Source organism: Ursus americanus, chromosome 32 (genome assembly GCF_024610735.1).
Source record: "Ursus americanus isolate L20-20 chromosome 32, mUrsAme1.1.p, whole genome shotgun sequence".
NCBI lineage: Eukaryota > Metazoa > Chordata > Mammalia > Carnivora > Ursidae > Ursus > Ursus americanus.
This window is the reverse complement of record NC_142158.1, coordinates 34,216,157-34,233,513: the sequence shown is the minus strand read 5'-3', so window position 1 is coordinate 34,233,513 and position 17,357 is coordinate 34,216,157. Positions and strand designations below refer to the sequence as shown.

The 17,357-nt window shown below is 55.0% G+C and overlaps 1 protein-coding gene across 1 annotated transcript; it reads left to right on the top strand.

Moving 5' to 3' along the window:
- The first annotated feature begins 9,281 nt into the window (after window positions 1-9,281).
- KCNK16 (potassium two pore domain channel subfamily K member 16) lies at window positions 9,282-17,148 on the top strand. The gene is made up of 5 exons (XM_045786345.2): window positions 9,282-9,765; window positions 12,870-12,984; window positions 14,015-14,181; window positions 15,030-15,195; window positions 15,483-17,148. Exons 1-5 carry the CDS (start codon window positions 9,298-9,300, stop codon window positions 15,704-15,706), a joined length of 1,140 nt encoding a protein of 379 aa, XP_045642301.2. The 5' UTR covers window positions 9,282-9,297; the 3' UTR covers window positions 15,707-17,148.
- Window positions 17,149-17,357: the final 209 nt, after the last annotated feature.

Below are 17,357 nucleotides of genomic sequence, written 5' to 3'. Positions count from 1 at the left end.
GCCACTGAGACTTGGGGTGATTCATTATGAAGCATTAATTGGAGCAATAGCTAACAGACACAGATATCGAAACCCAGAAACGGTATATGTCCAGATGCAGAATTTCTCAGAGTTCACTGTTTCCATGCTGCCTCCTGAAATGCACTTGAGAGTAAGCTGTGTATAAAAAAGTAGGACACCACTCATGGTCATGGTAGAGCAACAGGGACCTGACTTACCCTTCTGCTTGAAATTACTGAAAACTAGACAAAATGTATAAAGCAATGGGAAAAGGCAGTACAGGACACTGACCCCCAAGAGAAGGGAAACAAGTGAGGTGAGCCCTGTGATTGCAGAACTTACTGCATGCAGGGCTTGGGCCTCAGTCCAGGAAAAGGCCACCAGGGGGCACCAAATGGTTTCCTGAGCTGAGGAACTGGTATCAGGGGTCCAGGGAGGCCGAGGTGGCTTCTCTTGGTTGGCAAGGTCAAGTACAAGGGATGAACGAGCTGCAGACGGGGAGAGCGGACAGACTCCAAAGACTCTCCAGTCTTCAGCTCACAGCTGAGCAATGCATGCAGGGGAGGAAATCATTCAGGGCTGGGGAAAGAACCACCAGAAAAGAGCAAGAGAAACGATTTCCAGAAATAACACAGGGTTCGGAATAGTTCATGCTCCCAACAGCCACAGTAGAGAAACCCTCTCACAAAAGAGTCATTGAACAGAAATCATGTAAAGGTATTGCCATGGATGTGGGGCCAAATTAGCTATAGACCAAAGCTAGTCCGTCCTGCCTAACAAAATATAAAAAGTAAGCCTCGAGAGAGTCAAACTGCTTTCAGTGAGTTTCCAAACAAAGCTCAAAAATATTTAAACCAGGGGCCCCTGGATGGCACAGTCGGGTAAGTGTCTGACTCTTGGTTTCGGCTCAGGTCATGATCTCAGAGTCGTGAGATCAAGCCCCATGTCGGGCTCCAAGCTCAGAGAGGAGTCTGCTAAAGTTTCTCTCTTCCTCTCCCTCTGCCCTCCCCCACTGTCCCCGGTGCTCGCATGCTTGGGCTCTCTCTCTCTCTCTCAAATAAATCTTTTTAAAAAATATTTAAAAGAATAAAAAAAAATCGAACACCAAGTAATGTAGAAGTGACACCCGGTAAAAAAAACCAAGCATTCAAAGAAGCAGGAAAATATGGCCCATAGGAGAAAAACCAATCGAAAGAATTAGAAACAAAACCAGGAATGACACAGATGATTGAATTAATAGACAGGGACTTTTTTGTTTTTTAATGCACTGGGTATATTTTTAAAATATGGGGAGAAAGATGCCCCTTGTAATTCCTTAAATGTAAACATGACTCAATCATCTGGTCATTCTTTTAACAAGGATGTGCCATCCACTGTGCTAAGTTCCATTCAGAGGTAACCAAGACAGAGGAAGTGCCAGCCCTCTTAGAACTTACATTCTAATTAGGGAGATGGACAACAAACAAATAAACAAGGGAATCGGAGCTAAAAAGAGGTTGGGGTGGGATAGGATAGGTCTATATATATATAGATCTATATAGGTCTATATATACCCCCTGCACCCCCTGTCCCAGGTGTGAGATCCTAGTGTCATCTCTCCTTTGAAGTATCTTTTGGGTTTGCCTTTTCCATGGGTTTCCTTAGAGCCAGGCAAGGAAATGCCCTCAGCCATGCCTCAGATTGCTGACACTTTGAAGTGCCGTACTGGGAAGTTTCTAAATCTCCTTCCCGTGCTGGCACCTGCCATGGCCAACAGTGTCATCAACCAGGCCCATGTGGGCCTCGTTCCCTTTTCTCCCTTCAGGTTATTCTTTTTTTTTTTTTTTAAGATTTTATTTATTTATTTATTTATTTATTTATTTATTTATTTATTTGACAGAGAGAGCACAAGCAGGGGGAGCGGCTGATAGAGGGGGAGGGAGAAGCAAGCTCCCCTCAGAGCAGGGAGTCCAATCGGGGACTTGATTCCAGGACCCCGGGATCATGACCTGAGCTGAAGGCAGACACTTAGGCAACTGAGCCACCCAGGGGCCCCTCTTCAGGTTATTCTTGCATGGGGTGGTTGACCAGCTGCCCCAAGGCACTCCAGGATTCTTGCCTGTAGAGTTGTGCTGGGGCCCCCTGGTCAATCCTTGGTTCCAGGAGAACAGCCTGGTGAGCAGATCATTCCACTGGCTGGTGCAGCATTCCACTCATGACATCGCTCAAGACTGGGCCACCAGAATGGCGCTGACCTGCTCACTTGAGCCATTCTTAGGTAGGACACAGAATCTTCGCATGTGCTGAATGGACAACAAACAAATCCATGAGTACCTGTTGTCTGCTACAGTCTAAATCTTCACCAATAAATCATTATACCTCACGTGGACTCATGAGTTTGGCACAATTTTTATCGAATTGCTTCTATAGACAGGAGCAGGCCTGCCTTTTCCATACTCACAGTTCCTCCATTCACTACATCTCTCAGGCCCCGGGGAGGCTCTGCTCCTCCCTGCAGCCAGGATGGACCATAACCTGGTCAACACCCCACATCCACACCCTGGTCCGTGTCTTCTGCTTTTGCTCCAATGCATCTTGTAGCTCTGAGTTGTTCCACAGTATGCAGACATAGGAGACATAGGGGCTTCTTTCATATGGGGTATCTGATGGAGCCCTTAACAACCCCTTTTCCTCGTTCAAATTTAGTGGCGGTCGAGAGACAGGCATGCTCTTCCCGCTCCTGTCATCTCCCAAGGGCATTTGTCTGACAAGCTGAACGGCTCCTTCATTCATTTCCACAAACGAGCTATCGCCTTGCAGGGTTTACAACTGTAATTACAATTCAGAGAAAGGGATAAAGAACGAAGAGTCTGACAGACACTGGCAGTATCCCCCAGCCCACCTGGAGGTCCCATGTGAACAGTCCCCATTCACACCGAGAGCTTCCCATCTCAAGTACCTGTCCGTCTCTACCTGAAGGTTCTCTTTGGGCACAAGGGCACTCTCAGCCCATGTGCAGGGCCGGCCAGCCGCGTAGGAGTTAGCCTCTCCTGGAACAATGTTCAACTCATGAGGGGTAGGGCCTGCTGGATAAACACCCCCAGCTTCCTCGCCTGCCTGTGGGACAACTCTGAAGTGTGTCCCACACAGTGTCCCAGAGGTCCCTGGCGGGGCTGAGCCCCAGCAGCCCGCAGCGGTCACCTGTTGAATAACTCACCTTGTATTGACTGCCCCGTCTCTCCTCCCCACTCTCTTGGGATCATCTCCCGGGATCACTTCCCCCATGAATGGCTCACACCCAGATTTTGCCTCAGGGTCTGCTCTGAGGTGAGCCCAATGTGAGCAATGGCATCTATTTCAAAATCACAGGTAGGGAGTCGGGGGCTCTTGCAATCAAGCCCTCGGGGCCGGCAAAAGTGGGAGCCCCACCCCTAACTTCTACCAGAGCCCTGCTCTTCACAGCGCCGCATACTGGGGCACAGGGAAAGGTTTCATGTGAGAAAGGAATCCTGCTGCTCCAAAAACACAATGGAAAATCTGAACAAGGTCAATACCAGGTGTGTGTGTGTGTGTTTGAAGCCTTTCCCTCAAATCACCCCTCAGCTTTCTCCCCCTCTCTGCTGGCCACACCGTTGGACTGGACCTCCCGGCGGCCACACTCTGTGGCCATGAGGGCAAAGCCCCACACAAACCCGTACCCCCCCTGCCCCCACACAGGACTCTGTCCCACACCCCTCGCTGTGGGGGACATCCAGGAGGAGCCGGGACCGCCACATGCAGGACCCTCCTGTCGCTCTGGCCCCCTGGTGCCGCCAGTCCGGTGTGCGCAGGGAGGCAGCGTCTGAACCCGGGGCTCCTTTCCTCTGCTTGCCCTTTTCCCCACAGAGGACGTCCCTGGGGCAGTTGGGCCTTATCTTCTCCCTCCAGTTCCGGTTTGGAACGTGGCCTTTTTCACTCGTGCAGATAGGTGCCTATCGAGTGGCTCCCTGAGCGAATGCCGATGTTGGTTGGCGGGGTGGCAGTCTGTCCTTTTCCTTATCTCGGGGCTCATTCAGATGGAAAGGGGCCCCGGCCCAGCTGCTCTGTTTACTCTGCATTCTCTGCCCATTGTACACGAAATTGATCTGAGAGGGGTTTTGTTTTTCTTCTTTTTCCTCCAATCTCCTTATTAGTTCAGCCTCAGAAAGTCCCTTATCACTGCCGGATGTCAGGCCACACTCTGCCACCAGGCCTGGCCAGGTTCGACTCTCCATTAATTGATTTTGCCCTCCCCACTTGGGGAGCACAAATTGGCTCTGCCCATTAGCAGCAATAACTCCCTGAAAGGAATTATAAATCATGCCCTGTGTCCATCCATCCCTCACAGCGGCCTGTGCCCACGTGGGAGGTGTCGGGCAGGGAGAGGGAGCGCTTCATGGCCAGGGGAGGTCCCCACCGTCATGCAGGTTCTGCCCTAAACCCGACCTAGGGAGGCCTCAGCTGACAGAAGGAGTGGCTGAAATAGGTCCCAGTACAGGGGGCTCAATGAGTGTGCGATGAATACAGGGAGACAGAAAGAGGACTGCCTCTGTGGTGTGCGTGGCCTTGAGGGCCTCTCGACTCGCCCCCAACCACCAATTCCACCATCACATTACCCACCCTTTGCCTCTGTGGCCTTGGGGTTTTCATAAGGACCCCCCATTAAATGGGAAGTGCTCCTAAGGACTCTATCTAAACTCCAGTTGGATCTCTGGGTGTCTATAAAAAGTGAGCGTGAGAACAGGATGCGGGGTGGGGGTGCAAGCAGAAGAGAACACCGAAGGGGAGAGCAAGCGGGCAGGCAAGGGGGAGACAAGGTTGCCGGCACGCAGGAGGGTCTCAGGAGGTAGGCCACAAGTGAATGGAGTGTCTCGCCCCCGGTGAACCTGCCCAGGACCTGACCCAGCCCTCTCTCCAGCCCAACACATCAGAGACATACCTCGGGCACCCACCCCTGCACCCACCCCTTTCTCCCACAGACATAGTCCACGCTCTTCTCCTTCATTTCCTTCCACCTCAGAACTGCCACCATTATGTGTGGCCGGTGTCCAGACCCGTCAAGGACGCTCGGGCTGCAGAGGTTGCTAAGACCTGCCTGAGATCCCCCAGAGTCCACAGATGAGCTTTCTAAACGACACACAAGAGAACCCTTCACACGTTGAGCTTCTCTGGGGCAGTAAAAGAGGATTTGATCATTACACAGTCTCGCAGGTATAACCACAAGCCTAGCTTAAGCCAGGCACTAGCAAGTCTGTAAGGATAAGACTGTGGCCAACAGCCTGTCGTCCCACCTCCCCAGACCGCAAAGGAAAGCCAGTCGAGGGTGAGTCTCGTGAATCTTGGCGCTTCCTTCCTCCTCGGAGAAGAGCCCACATCCCAGCCTGGTGCTGTCTGGGAAGGCTCTGGGTGTAGAAGAGCCTCGAATAGGACAGCTTGCCATCCCCAGGGGGCTTTGGGGAACCCACAACCAGCAGGACGGCAGAGAAGGCAGCCACCACACGGGGCCGGGCCCCACCTAGACCCCGGGACGGATGAGGTCCTTCAGAGGACACGGAGGACACCACGGCCTGCCCTTGGGACTGGTCACAGCACTGGGATGCCCCCATGCACGGCCTCCACATCCCACCCGCACCTGCCCTCCCCGTGATTTGTTGCGGTTGTGGTTTGGGCCTCAGAGCAGATTGAGAACCCTATGACACTCCGCTCTCCAGATCATCCCCGTACTAGAAATGGTAAAATTCTCCCCCTGGCTTTTACTTTCTACAATCTCTCTGTCTTCCCCTCCCTCATCCTGGACATACAGTCCCTATGGAGGAGGTCTCTGCCTCCCCATAGCCCCTTCCAAGTGACAGCTGTCCGTGTGCGGCCCCCGGGCCCCTGGCTGGACCAGAGCGGCTGAAGGTGGTGCGTGACGCGAGGACGGCAGACACCTGTGAAGTGGCCCGCGTGAGAAGGAGCCCTCGGACACTTGGCCTCACCCCAGAGGACCTGAGGCAAGAAGTACCGAGAGAAGGAAGCAGGGAACACAGCAGCTGACGCTGACGGGAGGCCGGGGGTCCCCCTGGAGCAGAGTTCCGAGCAGAGGGAGGGAATGGCCTGATGGCTGGGACGAGTGGAGGGGCCACCCCGTGAGGAGAGGGGGCGCAGCCCGTTAATGGTCAGGAATGGAGACACAGGCTCAGTTGATCCAGAACGCTGGCAGCTCCTGGCTTCCTACCACTAAATTATTTCAATTACTTAAGATAAATGGAGTGTGTTCTTATTCCTTCTATACCAAATAAGCCTTGAACAATGAAAACAACAACAACAATGGCAAAAACTTGTATAGCCATTGGGAAGTAACACGAAACCTAACAGTGGATTGAACAAACAGGGTGTGTGTTTCTAACGTTTTTGAAATCTAGAGATAGCGTGTGCAGAAATCAGCTGAGCGTCTTTGCGACACTCTTGACCATTCCCTCAAGGACACAGGGGGCTGGGCAGGGCCAGTCCTCTGTGTGGGGGGACAGTGGGACCAGCTGCAGCCGAGCCCTCTGTGGGGACAAAGCAGCTTTACCCACACCTCCATGGTGGGCTCCGCACACATTTGACTGGCCAGAACTGGGTCACATGGCTGCCCCAGCTGCAAGGGAGCCGCAAAGGGGGTGCAAGGGACACCATCAATCCTCCGATCCCCTCCCCATTTCTGTGCCTCTCTTATGTTCTTTAATGTAATGTTCTTTTTTTGCTCCCAATGGCCTGGCCTGCCAATGACCTGGGACTCCAGCGGACGGTCCACAGGCTATTGGAGCCATTCTGCCTGCTGGTGTGCGGAGTCAGGGATGCCCCCACAGCCGGCCGGTGTGAGACCATGAAAGCCCGGTTCCCCTGCTGCCCCCTGGGACTCACAGGGTGTGCTTTCCCCACCGGGGTTCTCCAGGAACCAGGCGGAGCTGGGACTACGGTCCCTGTGTGGCCCCACCTGCCCTGCCTTCTTATCAGTCTTGCCCTAGTCCACTGCTCATCCCCAAACTCCCCTCTCGGGGTTGCTCCTGGGAACTCAGCTGAGAGTGCTGGGGAGCAGGGTTATCATGGCAGGTTAGACCAGTCACACTCCATTGCTTGGAGCTGACAAGTACACAAGTGGGGCTCCGTTAGCCAGGAAGGGGGGAAAGATGTGGGCAGGAGGCTCAGGTTGTCCACTGCCCCAGCGCATCACAGAAAACGTGAGCAGGGAACTTGGTTCCCCACACACTGTCGGTGCAAATGTACAACGGTGTGGCCACTGTGGAAAACAGTCTGGAACTTCTCAAAAAGTTAGAGTGACCACATGACCAGCACTCCACCCCTAGAGACGAAAAAACATACATCCTCACAAAACCTTGTTCATCAATATTCGTGGCAGCATTATTCATAATAGCCGAGAAGCAGAAACAAACCAAATATCTATCAACTGATAAACGGATAAATAAAACACTGCTCTATCCATACAATGAACTAGGACACAGCTATAAAGAAGGATGACGTATTGACATGTGCCATAGTACAGAAGACACGTGCCATAGCACTGATGACACATGCCATAGCACAGATGACACATGCCATAGCATGGATGACACATGACATAGTAGAGATGACACATGCCATAGCACAGATGACACGTGCCATAGCACAGATGACACATGCCATAGCATGGATGACACATGACATAGTAGAGATGACACATGCCATAGCACAGATGACACGTGCCATAGCACAGATGACACATGCCATAGCACAGATGACACATGCCATAGCACGGATGACACATGACATAGCACAGATGACACATGCCATAGCACGGATGACACATGACATAGTAGAGATGACACATGACATAGCACAGATGACACGTGCCATAGCACAGATGACACATGCCATAGCACGGATGACACATGCCATAGTAGAGATGACACATGCCATAGCACAGATGACACATGCCATAGCACGGATGACACGTGCCATAGTATGGAAGAATCTTGAAAACATTACACCAAGAGGCCAGAAACAAGAGGCCACATATGATGTGATTGCATTTTATAAAGTGTCCAGAATAGAGAAACCCAGACAAAAAGCAGACTGATGGCTGCCTGAGGCTGAGGGGGAAGGCTGGGTGGGTGGGGGATGAGAGCTAAAAGGAGACAGGGCGTTGTGGAGATAGTTGCGTAATTCTGAACGTACTAAAAACCATTCAATTGTGTACTTTAAAATTGTGAATGAAGGGCACCTGGGTGGCTGAGTTGGTTAAGTGTCTGCCTTCGGCTTGGGTCATGATCCTGGGGTCCTGGGATCAAGCCCCAGATTGGGGTCCCGCTCAGCGGGGAGTCTGCTTTTGCCTCTCCCTCTGCCTCTGCCCTTCCCCTCCGCTCGTGTGCGCGCTCTCTCTCTCTCCCTCTTTTGAATAAATAATAAAATCTTTTAAAAAATAAATGAATGAAAGTGTGAATGATATGGTATGTGAATCACATCTCAATAAAGCTATTGCAAATACACACACAAGCAGAGAAGAGAAAGAGAGGAAAAGACCCGGGATCCACTCCCCCGAGAGAGCCCCTGTGGACATCTCAGGCCAGGGTATACTTTTAGCTTCTTTTTTATTCGCACGTACATCTTGCCGGTATAGTAAGCTCTGAAGGAATGTGCTGAAGGATTTCAAGCACAGAAAACTATCAGCAAAAGCTATGAAGCAAATGTGTCCGATTAAGAGCGTCAAGCCCGGTACCACTCCCGATCGAGGCTGTGATGTGTCTATTTGCTTTGCCCTGATTTGTCATCCTCAGGGACCCCCAACAGGCAGGTCAATCCTCCCGGCCCCATTCTATAGCCAGGGCAACAGGGCACAAGGCATAGTCACACCAATCCTTATTTATTTTTTTAATAAGATTTTATTTATGTATTTATTTATTTATTTTAGAGAGACAGCACGAGTGGGGAGGGGCAGAGGGGGAGGAGGGAGAGAATCTCAAGCAGACTCCACGCTGAGTGGGGAACCCGACTCAGGGCTCAATCCCAGGACACTGAGATCATGACCTGAGCTGAAACCAAGAGTCAGATGCTCGACTGACTGCGCTCCCCAGGTGCCCCCCAATCCTGATTTCTTCCCAGCTTTGGGACCTGAAGCGTCATGGGTGAAAAACTGGGGGCTGCGGAGAGCACCCCTTCAGGCCTGGGCAGAATGAGGGGGAAGCATCTGATTTGGTCCAGAAACACCCATCCAACTTAGAGGCAGAGGGTAAGACAAGATGGCCTCAGGAGGACCCTGTAGGTCTGTTTGAGGGGTCCATGCTGCTGACCTGTGCTCTCTATGGTGGAAAAAAAAAAAAGGCTGTTTGGGGGTGGCAGACCTGTTTGCACTGGACGCACTTAGCGCAGCCGAGCCGAGCTGCACTGTTCAAACAGACTGCCCGGCCTCCAGACACCTGTGCTGAGGAGGGTGAGGAGGGCGAGGCAAGCAGGAGGCTGGGCACGGGTCCCTGGGCGCTTCCCACCTCTCCTCCCAGAGACAGCCCCACCGCCCGGCAGAATCCTGGCCGCGCCATGCCCCACGCCAGGCTCTGCAGCTGCTGGGGCGGCCGGGTCCTGCCCCTGCTGCTGGCCTATGTCTGCTACCTGCTGCTGGGCGCCACCGTCTTCCAGCTGCTGGAGAAGCAGGCGGAGGCTCAGTCCAGAGACCAGTTCCAGTTCGAGAAGCTGCGCTTCCTGGAGAACTACACCTGCCTGGACCAGCGTGCCCTGGAGCAGTTTGTGCAGGTGAAGGGGAGAGGCTGGTGCAGGATGGCGGGCAGAATGCGGGTCCTCGTGGCGGGTCCAGAGCTACCCCCCAGGGGCTGCTGCCCTGCTCAGAAGCGGCGCGTGGTGGGAGCAGGGAGCCAGCCGAGACCTGGTGCCGGATTCTGGCCCCAGGTCTAGAACTGGATTGCCGTGTGATGTTGAGCAAGTCGCTTCAGCTCCCTGGTCCCAAATGTCCTCATGTAAAGGGTGAGGAGAAGAATCCCTTAGTGTTGAGACATGACGGCAAATCCGAAGCACCTTGTAAGCTGCTGCTTGTCGCATCTGTGTGAACTGCGTGTCAACGTTGTCAACACTGTGCAGATGTCCTTCTCCCACGCTCTGCCCTTCCCCTACCCCAACTCCAGGGCTGCCAAAGCTTCTGTCCTCTCCCTGCTCACAGCCCTGCACTGATCACACTGGAGGGCTGTGGGGGCGAGAGACACAAAGAAAGATCAGGAGCAGCCGCCATGCTGGCCTTCCCCGGCCTGGTAAGCGGTGGCCGGGGTGACAGCTCCACCAGCAAGGTGTCCGTGGGGGGTCTCTCTTGTGGCAGAGCGGGTTCCCCCTACCTGGACCCCTTCTGCTTCCCTGCACAAACTCTGGGCCCCAGCACCCTCTCTCGAGGAAGCAAGGCAAACACCAGGTGTTGAGATTGCCTTCAAGACCAGGGGCCCAGTGAATGACAACACCCACCACAAAGCAACAAGCCAGGTGCAGAGTGGTCACAGAGATAAACGGCACCTAGCGAGCATTTACAGTGTCCCTGAAACAGTGGGAACAGGGTCACGGTGATGGGGTCAGACCAGTCACGATCCATCCGGAACCAGGCATTTTATGTGTTTCCTCCTAACAACCGATTCCCATCCCTGTCTCCAGTTGGCAGATGGAAACTGAGGCACAGAGGGGTGGAGTGTTGGCAAGACTGCACAATGAGTGGTGGAGACAGAACTCACCCCTGGGCCAGCTGCTCTTCACCATATAAATCAGCAGAAGTGCAGGGGTGGGTGGTGGGGGGCGGGCCGGATACGGCCTAGAGCAGCAGTTCTCCAAGTGTGGACCGGATGCAACAGCCTCACCCGGGAGTCCTTTAGAAATGCCAGCGATGGCACCCCACCCCAGACCCTTGGAATCAGCAGCTCTGGGGGCAGGGCCAGCAGCCTGTCCTTAACAAGCCTCCAGGCCAAGCCCATACCCTCAAGACTGAGACAAGCTGACGTAGAAGGTAATGGGTGGCCTGGGTGGTCAGAGAGAACTTTCCAGAGACTGAGAGACCTGTCCAGGCCCTTTCTCCCAGGAAATGAGGCTTCCTTGCGCTCCGGCAGTACAGGGCGAGGGCCATGGCATCCTTGTGGGGCTGAGAAGGCTCTGGAGCCTCCCAAGACCTCAGGGGATGAGACAGAAGCCCTGGAGGCTGTGACACTTCCTCCTCCCTCAGCCTAGGGTTAGAGGCAAAACCCAGGAGCCAGGGGGTGTGGGAAGGATTGGAAGCTGGAATCTAACCAGCTCTGTAAACAGAGGTGGGAGACAACAGCCTTGAGTGCAACCCAGAAACTGATTAACCACACCCCACCCTGGCCTCCCCGGGGCAGCCAGGACACCCCTGTCCTCAGCCTCCTTGGGAGGGAGCCTCAGTCGCCAGGGGCTGCCTGGCTGACAGGAAGAACGCTGGTCTGGGATTCCAGAACACACGTTACTGGCACAATCACAGGAGGGAAAAGCTATTAACAGCCCCAGAAGCAGTATTAGACACTCCTCCACAGGAAAAAAGCCTTGCCCGGCTTCACGGGACTCATGTCTGACTTTCTCTACCACTTGTGGATTCTTAGAGAAAACTATAAGGTCGCACTGGGGGGCCCCACACTCAGTACCCTCACCGAATCAAGTCCCCTTCCTCAGTAGGATGGAGAGCTCCAGGTTGGCCATGGGAGACAGCTGGGCCTAGGGCAAGCGCTGTTCCCAAGGGTGAGGGTCTCCAGGGAGCAAGCATGTTCCAGAATGTTCTGTCCTGGCCTCCCTGGGTGTGTGGGAAAGGGAGGGAGACCAAAGTCCACATGTAAAGAGACCAGTTCTGCCAAAGTGAAGAAAAGCAGACAGCCTGTGTCATGACTCCCAGACTGGCCCAGCCTAGCAGGGCTACCCCACCCTGTCAGGGAGCACACTTGCGCAGCCAGTGGGGAAAGAGTTCCCACGGGAACTAGAGGCCAGAGTGGCCCCCTCCCCCACTGCCTCCTCCTGTTTTGGGGGCTCTAACAAGTGTGCCGCTGCCTGGGACAATGCACGGTGACAGGGGAGGGGGCTGGGGAGCAGACTGGAGAGGGTTCCCTAACCGTCTCCAAGAGGACTGGGCGTGGGGACAGAGTGGCTTCGGCTTGAGTCTGCAAGTGTTCAGGTTGTGTAAACACACACTCAACACACAGGCACACACATGCAGCATAGAGAACCCATGCACGTCCCATGTATACAACACACCACACAGAAACACTGCTACACACCTGACCTTTCCCCGGGGCCTCCGATGGAATTTCTCTTATAGGTAGGCCTGGGCTGGGCCTCACTAGGGGGCAGCAAAGAGCCGCCGATGTTCAGAGAGCACAGGTTCGCCCCCATCCACCCTGTGGAGGGCAGTCCCATGGCTTCCCTGTGGTCTCCAAACCCCACGTTCCGCAGTAAGCCCTTCTGGGAGCAGCCCACCTGAAATTCTTCCCACTGTCCTCACAACACACCTACGCTTCACCCTCTTGGCCACAGATGGCATCTCCCACCTGGCCCATCCCATAAGCACCTTGTGTCTCTTTAGGCCCATTTCCTCTCCCCCGGCCCATGTTTACAGCCCACGCCTCAGTCGGCCCTGGCCCGTGGAATAAGCCGCGGATTTGGAATCCAATGACCTTGGGCAAGCTGTTTAGCTACTCAGCCGGAGCCTTGGTTTCCTTTTCTACAAAATGGAAACAAGAGCAACTAAGAATCCCATTAAATGAGATAGCAGGAAAGCACCCTGCAGAGAGCTTGGCCACCAGCTGGTGCCTCAACTGCCTCTTCCTCCTACCCCCTGCCACCCCCCACCCCACCCCACCCCTGCACAGGTCATCATGGAAGCCTGGGTGAAGGGTGTGAACCCCAAAGGCAACTCCACCAACCCCAGCAACTGGGACTTCGGCAGCAGTTTCTTCTTTGCAGGCACGGTTGTCACCACCATAGGTAAAGGGTCGGGGTGGGGAAGGGCTTCCCCAAAGCCCCTGTCTTGGTTTGGGTTCCCCAGAGCAGATGCTGAGACCAGGATGTGCTTTGTCTAGGAGATGATTCCAGGAAGCCCGAGTAGAGAGGTGGGAAGGTACAGCAGGAGAGGAGAAAAGGCAGCAAAGTTCGCAGGCCACTGGCCTCGCTCCCACTGGGCCCTGTGCGAAGCCAGGCAGAGCCCAGCCTCAGAACGGTGCCTGTGAGGGGCGAGGAAGTGGGGCTATTTACCTACCTACTCCTGCCCTCGCTGGTTGAGAGCTGGTCCCAGATGTGTTAACTCTCCAATATTTGGAACTTGCCCACAGACTGAGCGCACTCTCGGGTAGAGAGAAATGAAGGGACTTGGGGTGAGAGCCACCTGTGTAAGAACTGTCCCCCAAGCTGCAGGTGATGCCCCAGGTGCTCTGAGGGGAAGAACACCCAACAGCACCTGCTACACCGCTCACCTAGAAAACCCACACCCCCTCTCCCAAAGGAACCCCAGACCTCACATCCATGGTCTCCCCATCCGTTCAATTAAATTTAATCCCACGCACCACACCTTCCTTGACCTCAGGGGACAACTGAAGCAGAGGGAGTTGGAGGTGAGGGGGGGTACAAACTTGGATCAGACCCAGGCACAGCCCTCAAGGAGCTTCTGAGCCAATGAAGAATGAGATAAGCACGCAAAAACAATAGTACAAGGCAAAGTAGATAATTAGACAGGAATGACACAAATCACCATGCGGAATCACTCCTGGTAGAGAGGAAGACAGTCGCAGTCAAGAGGGCTTCCTAGAGGCAATGTCCTTGGAGATGGGCCTTTCAAAGACAAGCCGGATTCCTACAAATAGAGATCATTCTAGTGGGGGAGGGGAGAAGAATGTTCAAGGGAACAGAGGATCTTCCCCTCCACCCCCAAAGGTAGTGGAAGACCAATCTCTTCCAGAGCCTGCGGGGAGGCAGTTCTGAACTCTCTCTTCTCTGTATTTGCACGCTCCTCCCCCTGCAGGATACGGCAACCTGGCACCCAGCACGGAAGCAGGCCAGGTCTTCTGTGTCTTCTACGCCCTGGTGGGCATCCCGCTCAACGTGGTCTTCCTCAACCACTTGGGCGCAGGGCTGCATGGCCACCTGGCTACCCTCGAGAGGTGGGAGGGGCAGCCCCGGCGCTCCCAGGTAGGGCCCCTCCCCCTTCCAGCCTTGCTGGGAGGGGATCTGCAGCATGGTGGAAACGGGAGTTGGCACTGAGACCGCGGTTTGGCAGACAGGATCTTAGGGGTAGATGCTTGTGGAAGAAAGGGTTATGCAGAAGGAGAACTATGATCCGGCTGGAACGAAGACTTGGACAGCCCCTCACAGAGTTCTGCATGGTGCGTGGCCGTAGGAGTTGGCTCCACAGGGGGCTGAATTGGCCAGGGCTTTATTCCCTGGCATCCATCAGGCACAGGGTGGCCTTCCTGGGAAGGGTGTGCCCATGGGCCAGGCAGTCCTCTATAGCCAAGGGTCACCTCCAAGTAGCTGAGAGCTGGAGGCCACTGGCTGACGGCTAGTCAACAAGGTCTTCTTTGAAGGGGGATCTGGGTGGCACATTGCTGTGGGCATCACAGAGCTCCAGCACCTCCCCTTGTGGTTGAAAATGAACTCCAGCCACACCCCCAGTGCCTACCCGCTTGGCCAGCGCCTTGCAAAGCCGAAGGAGGGCCGAGGTGCAGAGGAAACCAGGATAGTTCAGTGCTGTCCTCCCTCCCAGATCGGAGTCCCCAGTGGGCCTATCCAAGTGTGATCCCCAGGCCCAGAGGAGTCTCCAGATTCCAGCCTGACCCACCAATGAAATCCCTCTGACCAAATATTTCCCTGGCCTGGGCAAGAGCGCACACACAGAATACAACCCCCACCCCAAAGGTCAGCAGGGCAAGGAAGGGACATAGCTATGGCCCGGCTCCACTCCCAGATTTGTCTCCCTGCACCCCCCTCCCAATCCTGGGGCCTTCCAAGTAGACTCAGAGACAGACTCTCGCTCCCAGCTGCTGCAGATCCTGGGCCTGGCTCTGTTCCTGACCCTGGGGACACTGGTCATTCTCATCTTGCCGCCCATGGTCTTCAGCCACGTGGAGGGCTGGAGCTTTGGGGAAGCCTTCTACTTCGCCTTCATCACTCTCAGCACCATCGGCTTCGGGGACTATGTTGTCGGTGAGCACAGGGCGGTCCCGTAGCTCAGGGTGGGGGGCACGGGGATTCGGCGGATGGGGAGATGTCAGCAGAAGGTAACTACTGAGGATCAGATAGTCCCTGGTTTTCCAGGGGACATAGGTGGTTTGCGAGGCCATGTGTGGCCTGGGACCCATGACCCCTTCTCCCAGGGACCTCCACTGCAGATCCTCGTTGTGGGGAGGCCAGTGGGGATCACTGTGCAACCTGGGGCGATGGGGACTGTGCCCTCAGATCTCTGGCATGTGTCATGTCTCCTTCCCTGCCAGGCACAGACCCCAGCAAGCATTACATCTCAGTGTACCGGAGCCTGGCCGCTGTCTGGATCCTCCTGGGCCTGGCGTGGCTGGCGCTGACCCTCCCACTAGGCCCTCTGCTTCTGCACAGGTGCTCCCAGCTCTGGCTGCTCAGCAGGGGACTCAGCCTCAAGGACCGGGGAGCTCCCGAGATGGATGGGCTCCCCAGACCTCAGAAGATCCCCATTTCTGCGTGAGATCTACCGTGGCTCCAGGAGCCCCTCCTGCTTCCCCTACCTCTGTATGCCTTCCGGACTTCCTGCGCCGTGTCCTTTCCCATTCCCTTCCCCAGCCAGGGCTGGTCTCAGGAGCTCTCCAGAGAGCAAAGGAGATGGAATGTCCAAGCAAGTCACTGCAAGGAGATGTAGGACAGGATGAAAGACAGATGTGCATAGAGTGAGACGTGCATCGTTGTTCCAAAGCCACTCCCCTAAATGTGACCTGGGAAAGCTGAATCCAGACAGGGATCACTCTGGCCAAATCCACTTCATGCCCTCCCTGCATTCCCCTGACCCAGGAGACTTTATCTAGTACAGCAGACAAAGAACGACTTTATTTTCACCTCACTTGATACAAGCACAGTGTGCATTTGTCAGACCCCTACTGTGTGTCAGGCAGAATGCCAGGCTCTCGGGGCACAACAGTGAAAGATCCTGCTCTCTGTGTGTGTTTTGTCCACCAGAAGGATTAGACAAGCAGAGAGGCCCGACCCAGTACCCCAAATGCTATGATGGGGTAGAGCGGGTATGACAAGAGCCCATAGGCGTGGATGGCAGGGAGCGTCAAGGAGAGAGGCTGGGCAGGGACTTTGGAACATCTCCGTGCAAACAGGATAGCCGCCCTCAGGAAGCTGGCAGCTGCCTCTCAAAGCCCACCAGCTCCCCTTGCCTGGAGGTCTGGAGCTGTCCGTCAGCAAGGTGGAGATCTTGGGGGTCCCACCTACCTTCCAGAGTGTGGCCTCCCCTGGCTCCTCGGGGCACCCTTGACCTCATCGCCCCCTCTGAGCGCCTGTCTTAAGAGCCTTTCCAAACACACCCTGGGAAAACAGGGAGCCAGCCGATCCCAGGAAAGCCCCAGGAAACGAGCTCCGTGGAGGCCTGGCCTTTCTCCTGCAGGACCGTGACTTCTCTGGCCGGAAGGAGAGGAGAGATTGAGACCAGCCCATCCAAAGTCCAGCCTCATCAAGGACCCCAAACCTCTGCCCCTGCATCTGCCATCACGGCCACCCATAAGTGGCCAGGGGCTCGGATAGCACTGAGCCAAGGCTGCGACACAGAGAAGGCTCCAGCTGGGACACACACAGGGAAGGGTCTACAGCAGCAAGAGAGACCCAGGTTACGCTGCCGAACTTCCTGATATGGAGAAGAGGCCTGGGAAACGGAAGACCTCCAGGGAACTCCTTACATACCCTGGACCCTGGGCCTCTTCAGCACCAGGGAATGGACGAGCCCACTGGTCAAGACTCCTCTTGCCTCTCAAGTTCATAGACGAGTGGTGATCAGCTGGGGTCCCTCACCTTTGGGTACACCACAGAAAGGTGGTGTTGCAAGAGATCCAGAGGGGACTTGATAGGTGGCAAGTGCTTGGTGATGGTCCCAGGGTCTAAGAACTCAGGCTGGGGCCCTAAGACAATAAACTTGGCTTCTACTTTCTCTTCCTCCTGTGTGCAGCCTCCAGGAGTCTCTCCCACTGCTCCCTACAGTAGGACACGCTGAGGGGCTCTGGGCCCCTTCCGCCTGGGCGCCTGCGGTCCCCCCCCCCCCCCGCGGCCCTCCCCTTCTCCCTGAGCTAGGCCTGGGGGATGAGCACTGCACACACACTCAAGGCGGGGCCAGATGCCCACAGCTC

Excerpts from the sequence above, each read along its gene's own strand:
- KCNK16 (XM_045786345.2), top strand. The coding sequence starts at position 9,298 with ATGCTGCTGACCTGTGCTCTCTATGGTGGAAAAAAAAAAAAGGCTGTT. Across the intron at positions 9,766-12,869 it reads CCCTGGAGCAGTTTGTGCAG|GTCATCATGGAAGCCTGGGT; the intron begins GTGAAGGGGAGA and ends ACCCCTGCACAG. Across the intron at positions 15,196-15,482 it reads CTTCGGGGACTATGTTGTCG|GCACAGACCCCAGCAAGCAT; the intron begins GTGAGCACAGGG and ends CTTCCCTGCCAG.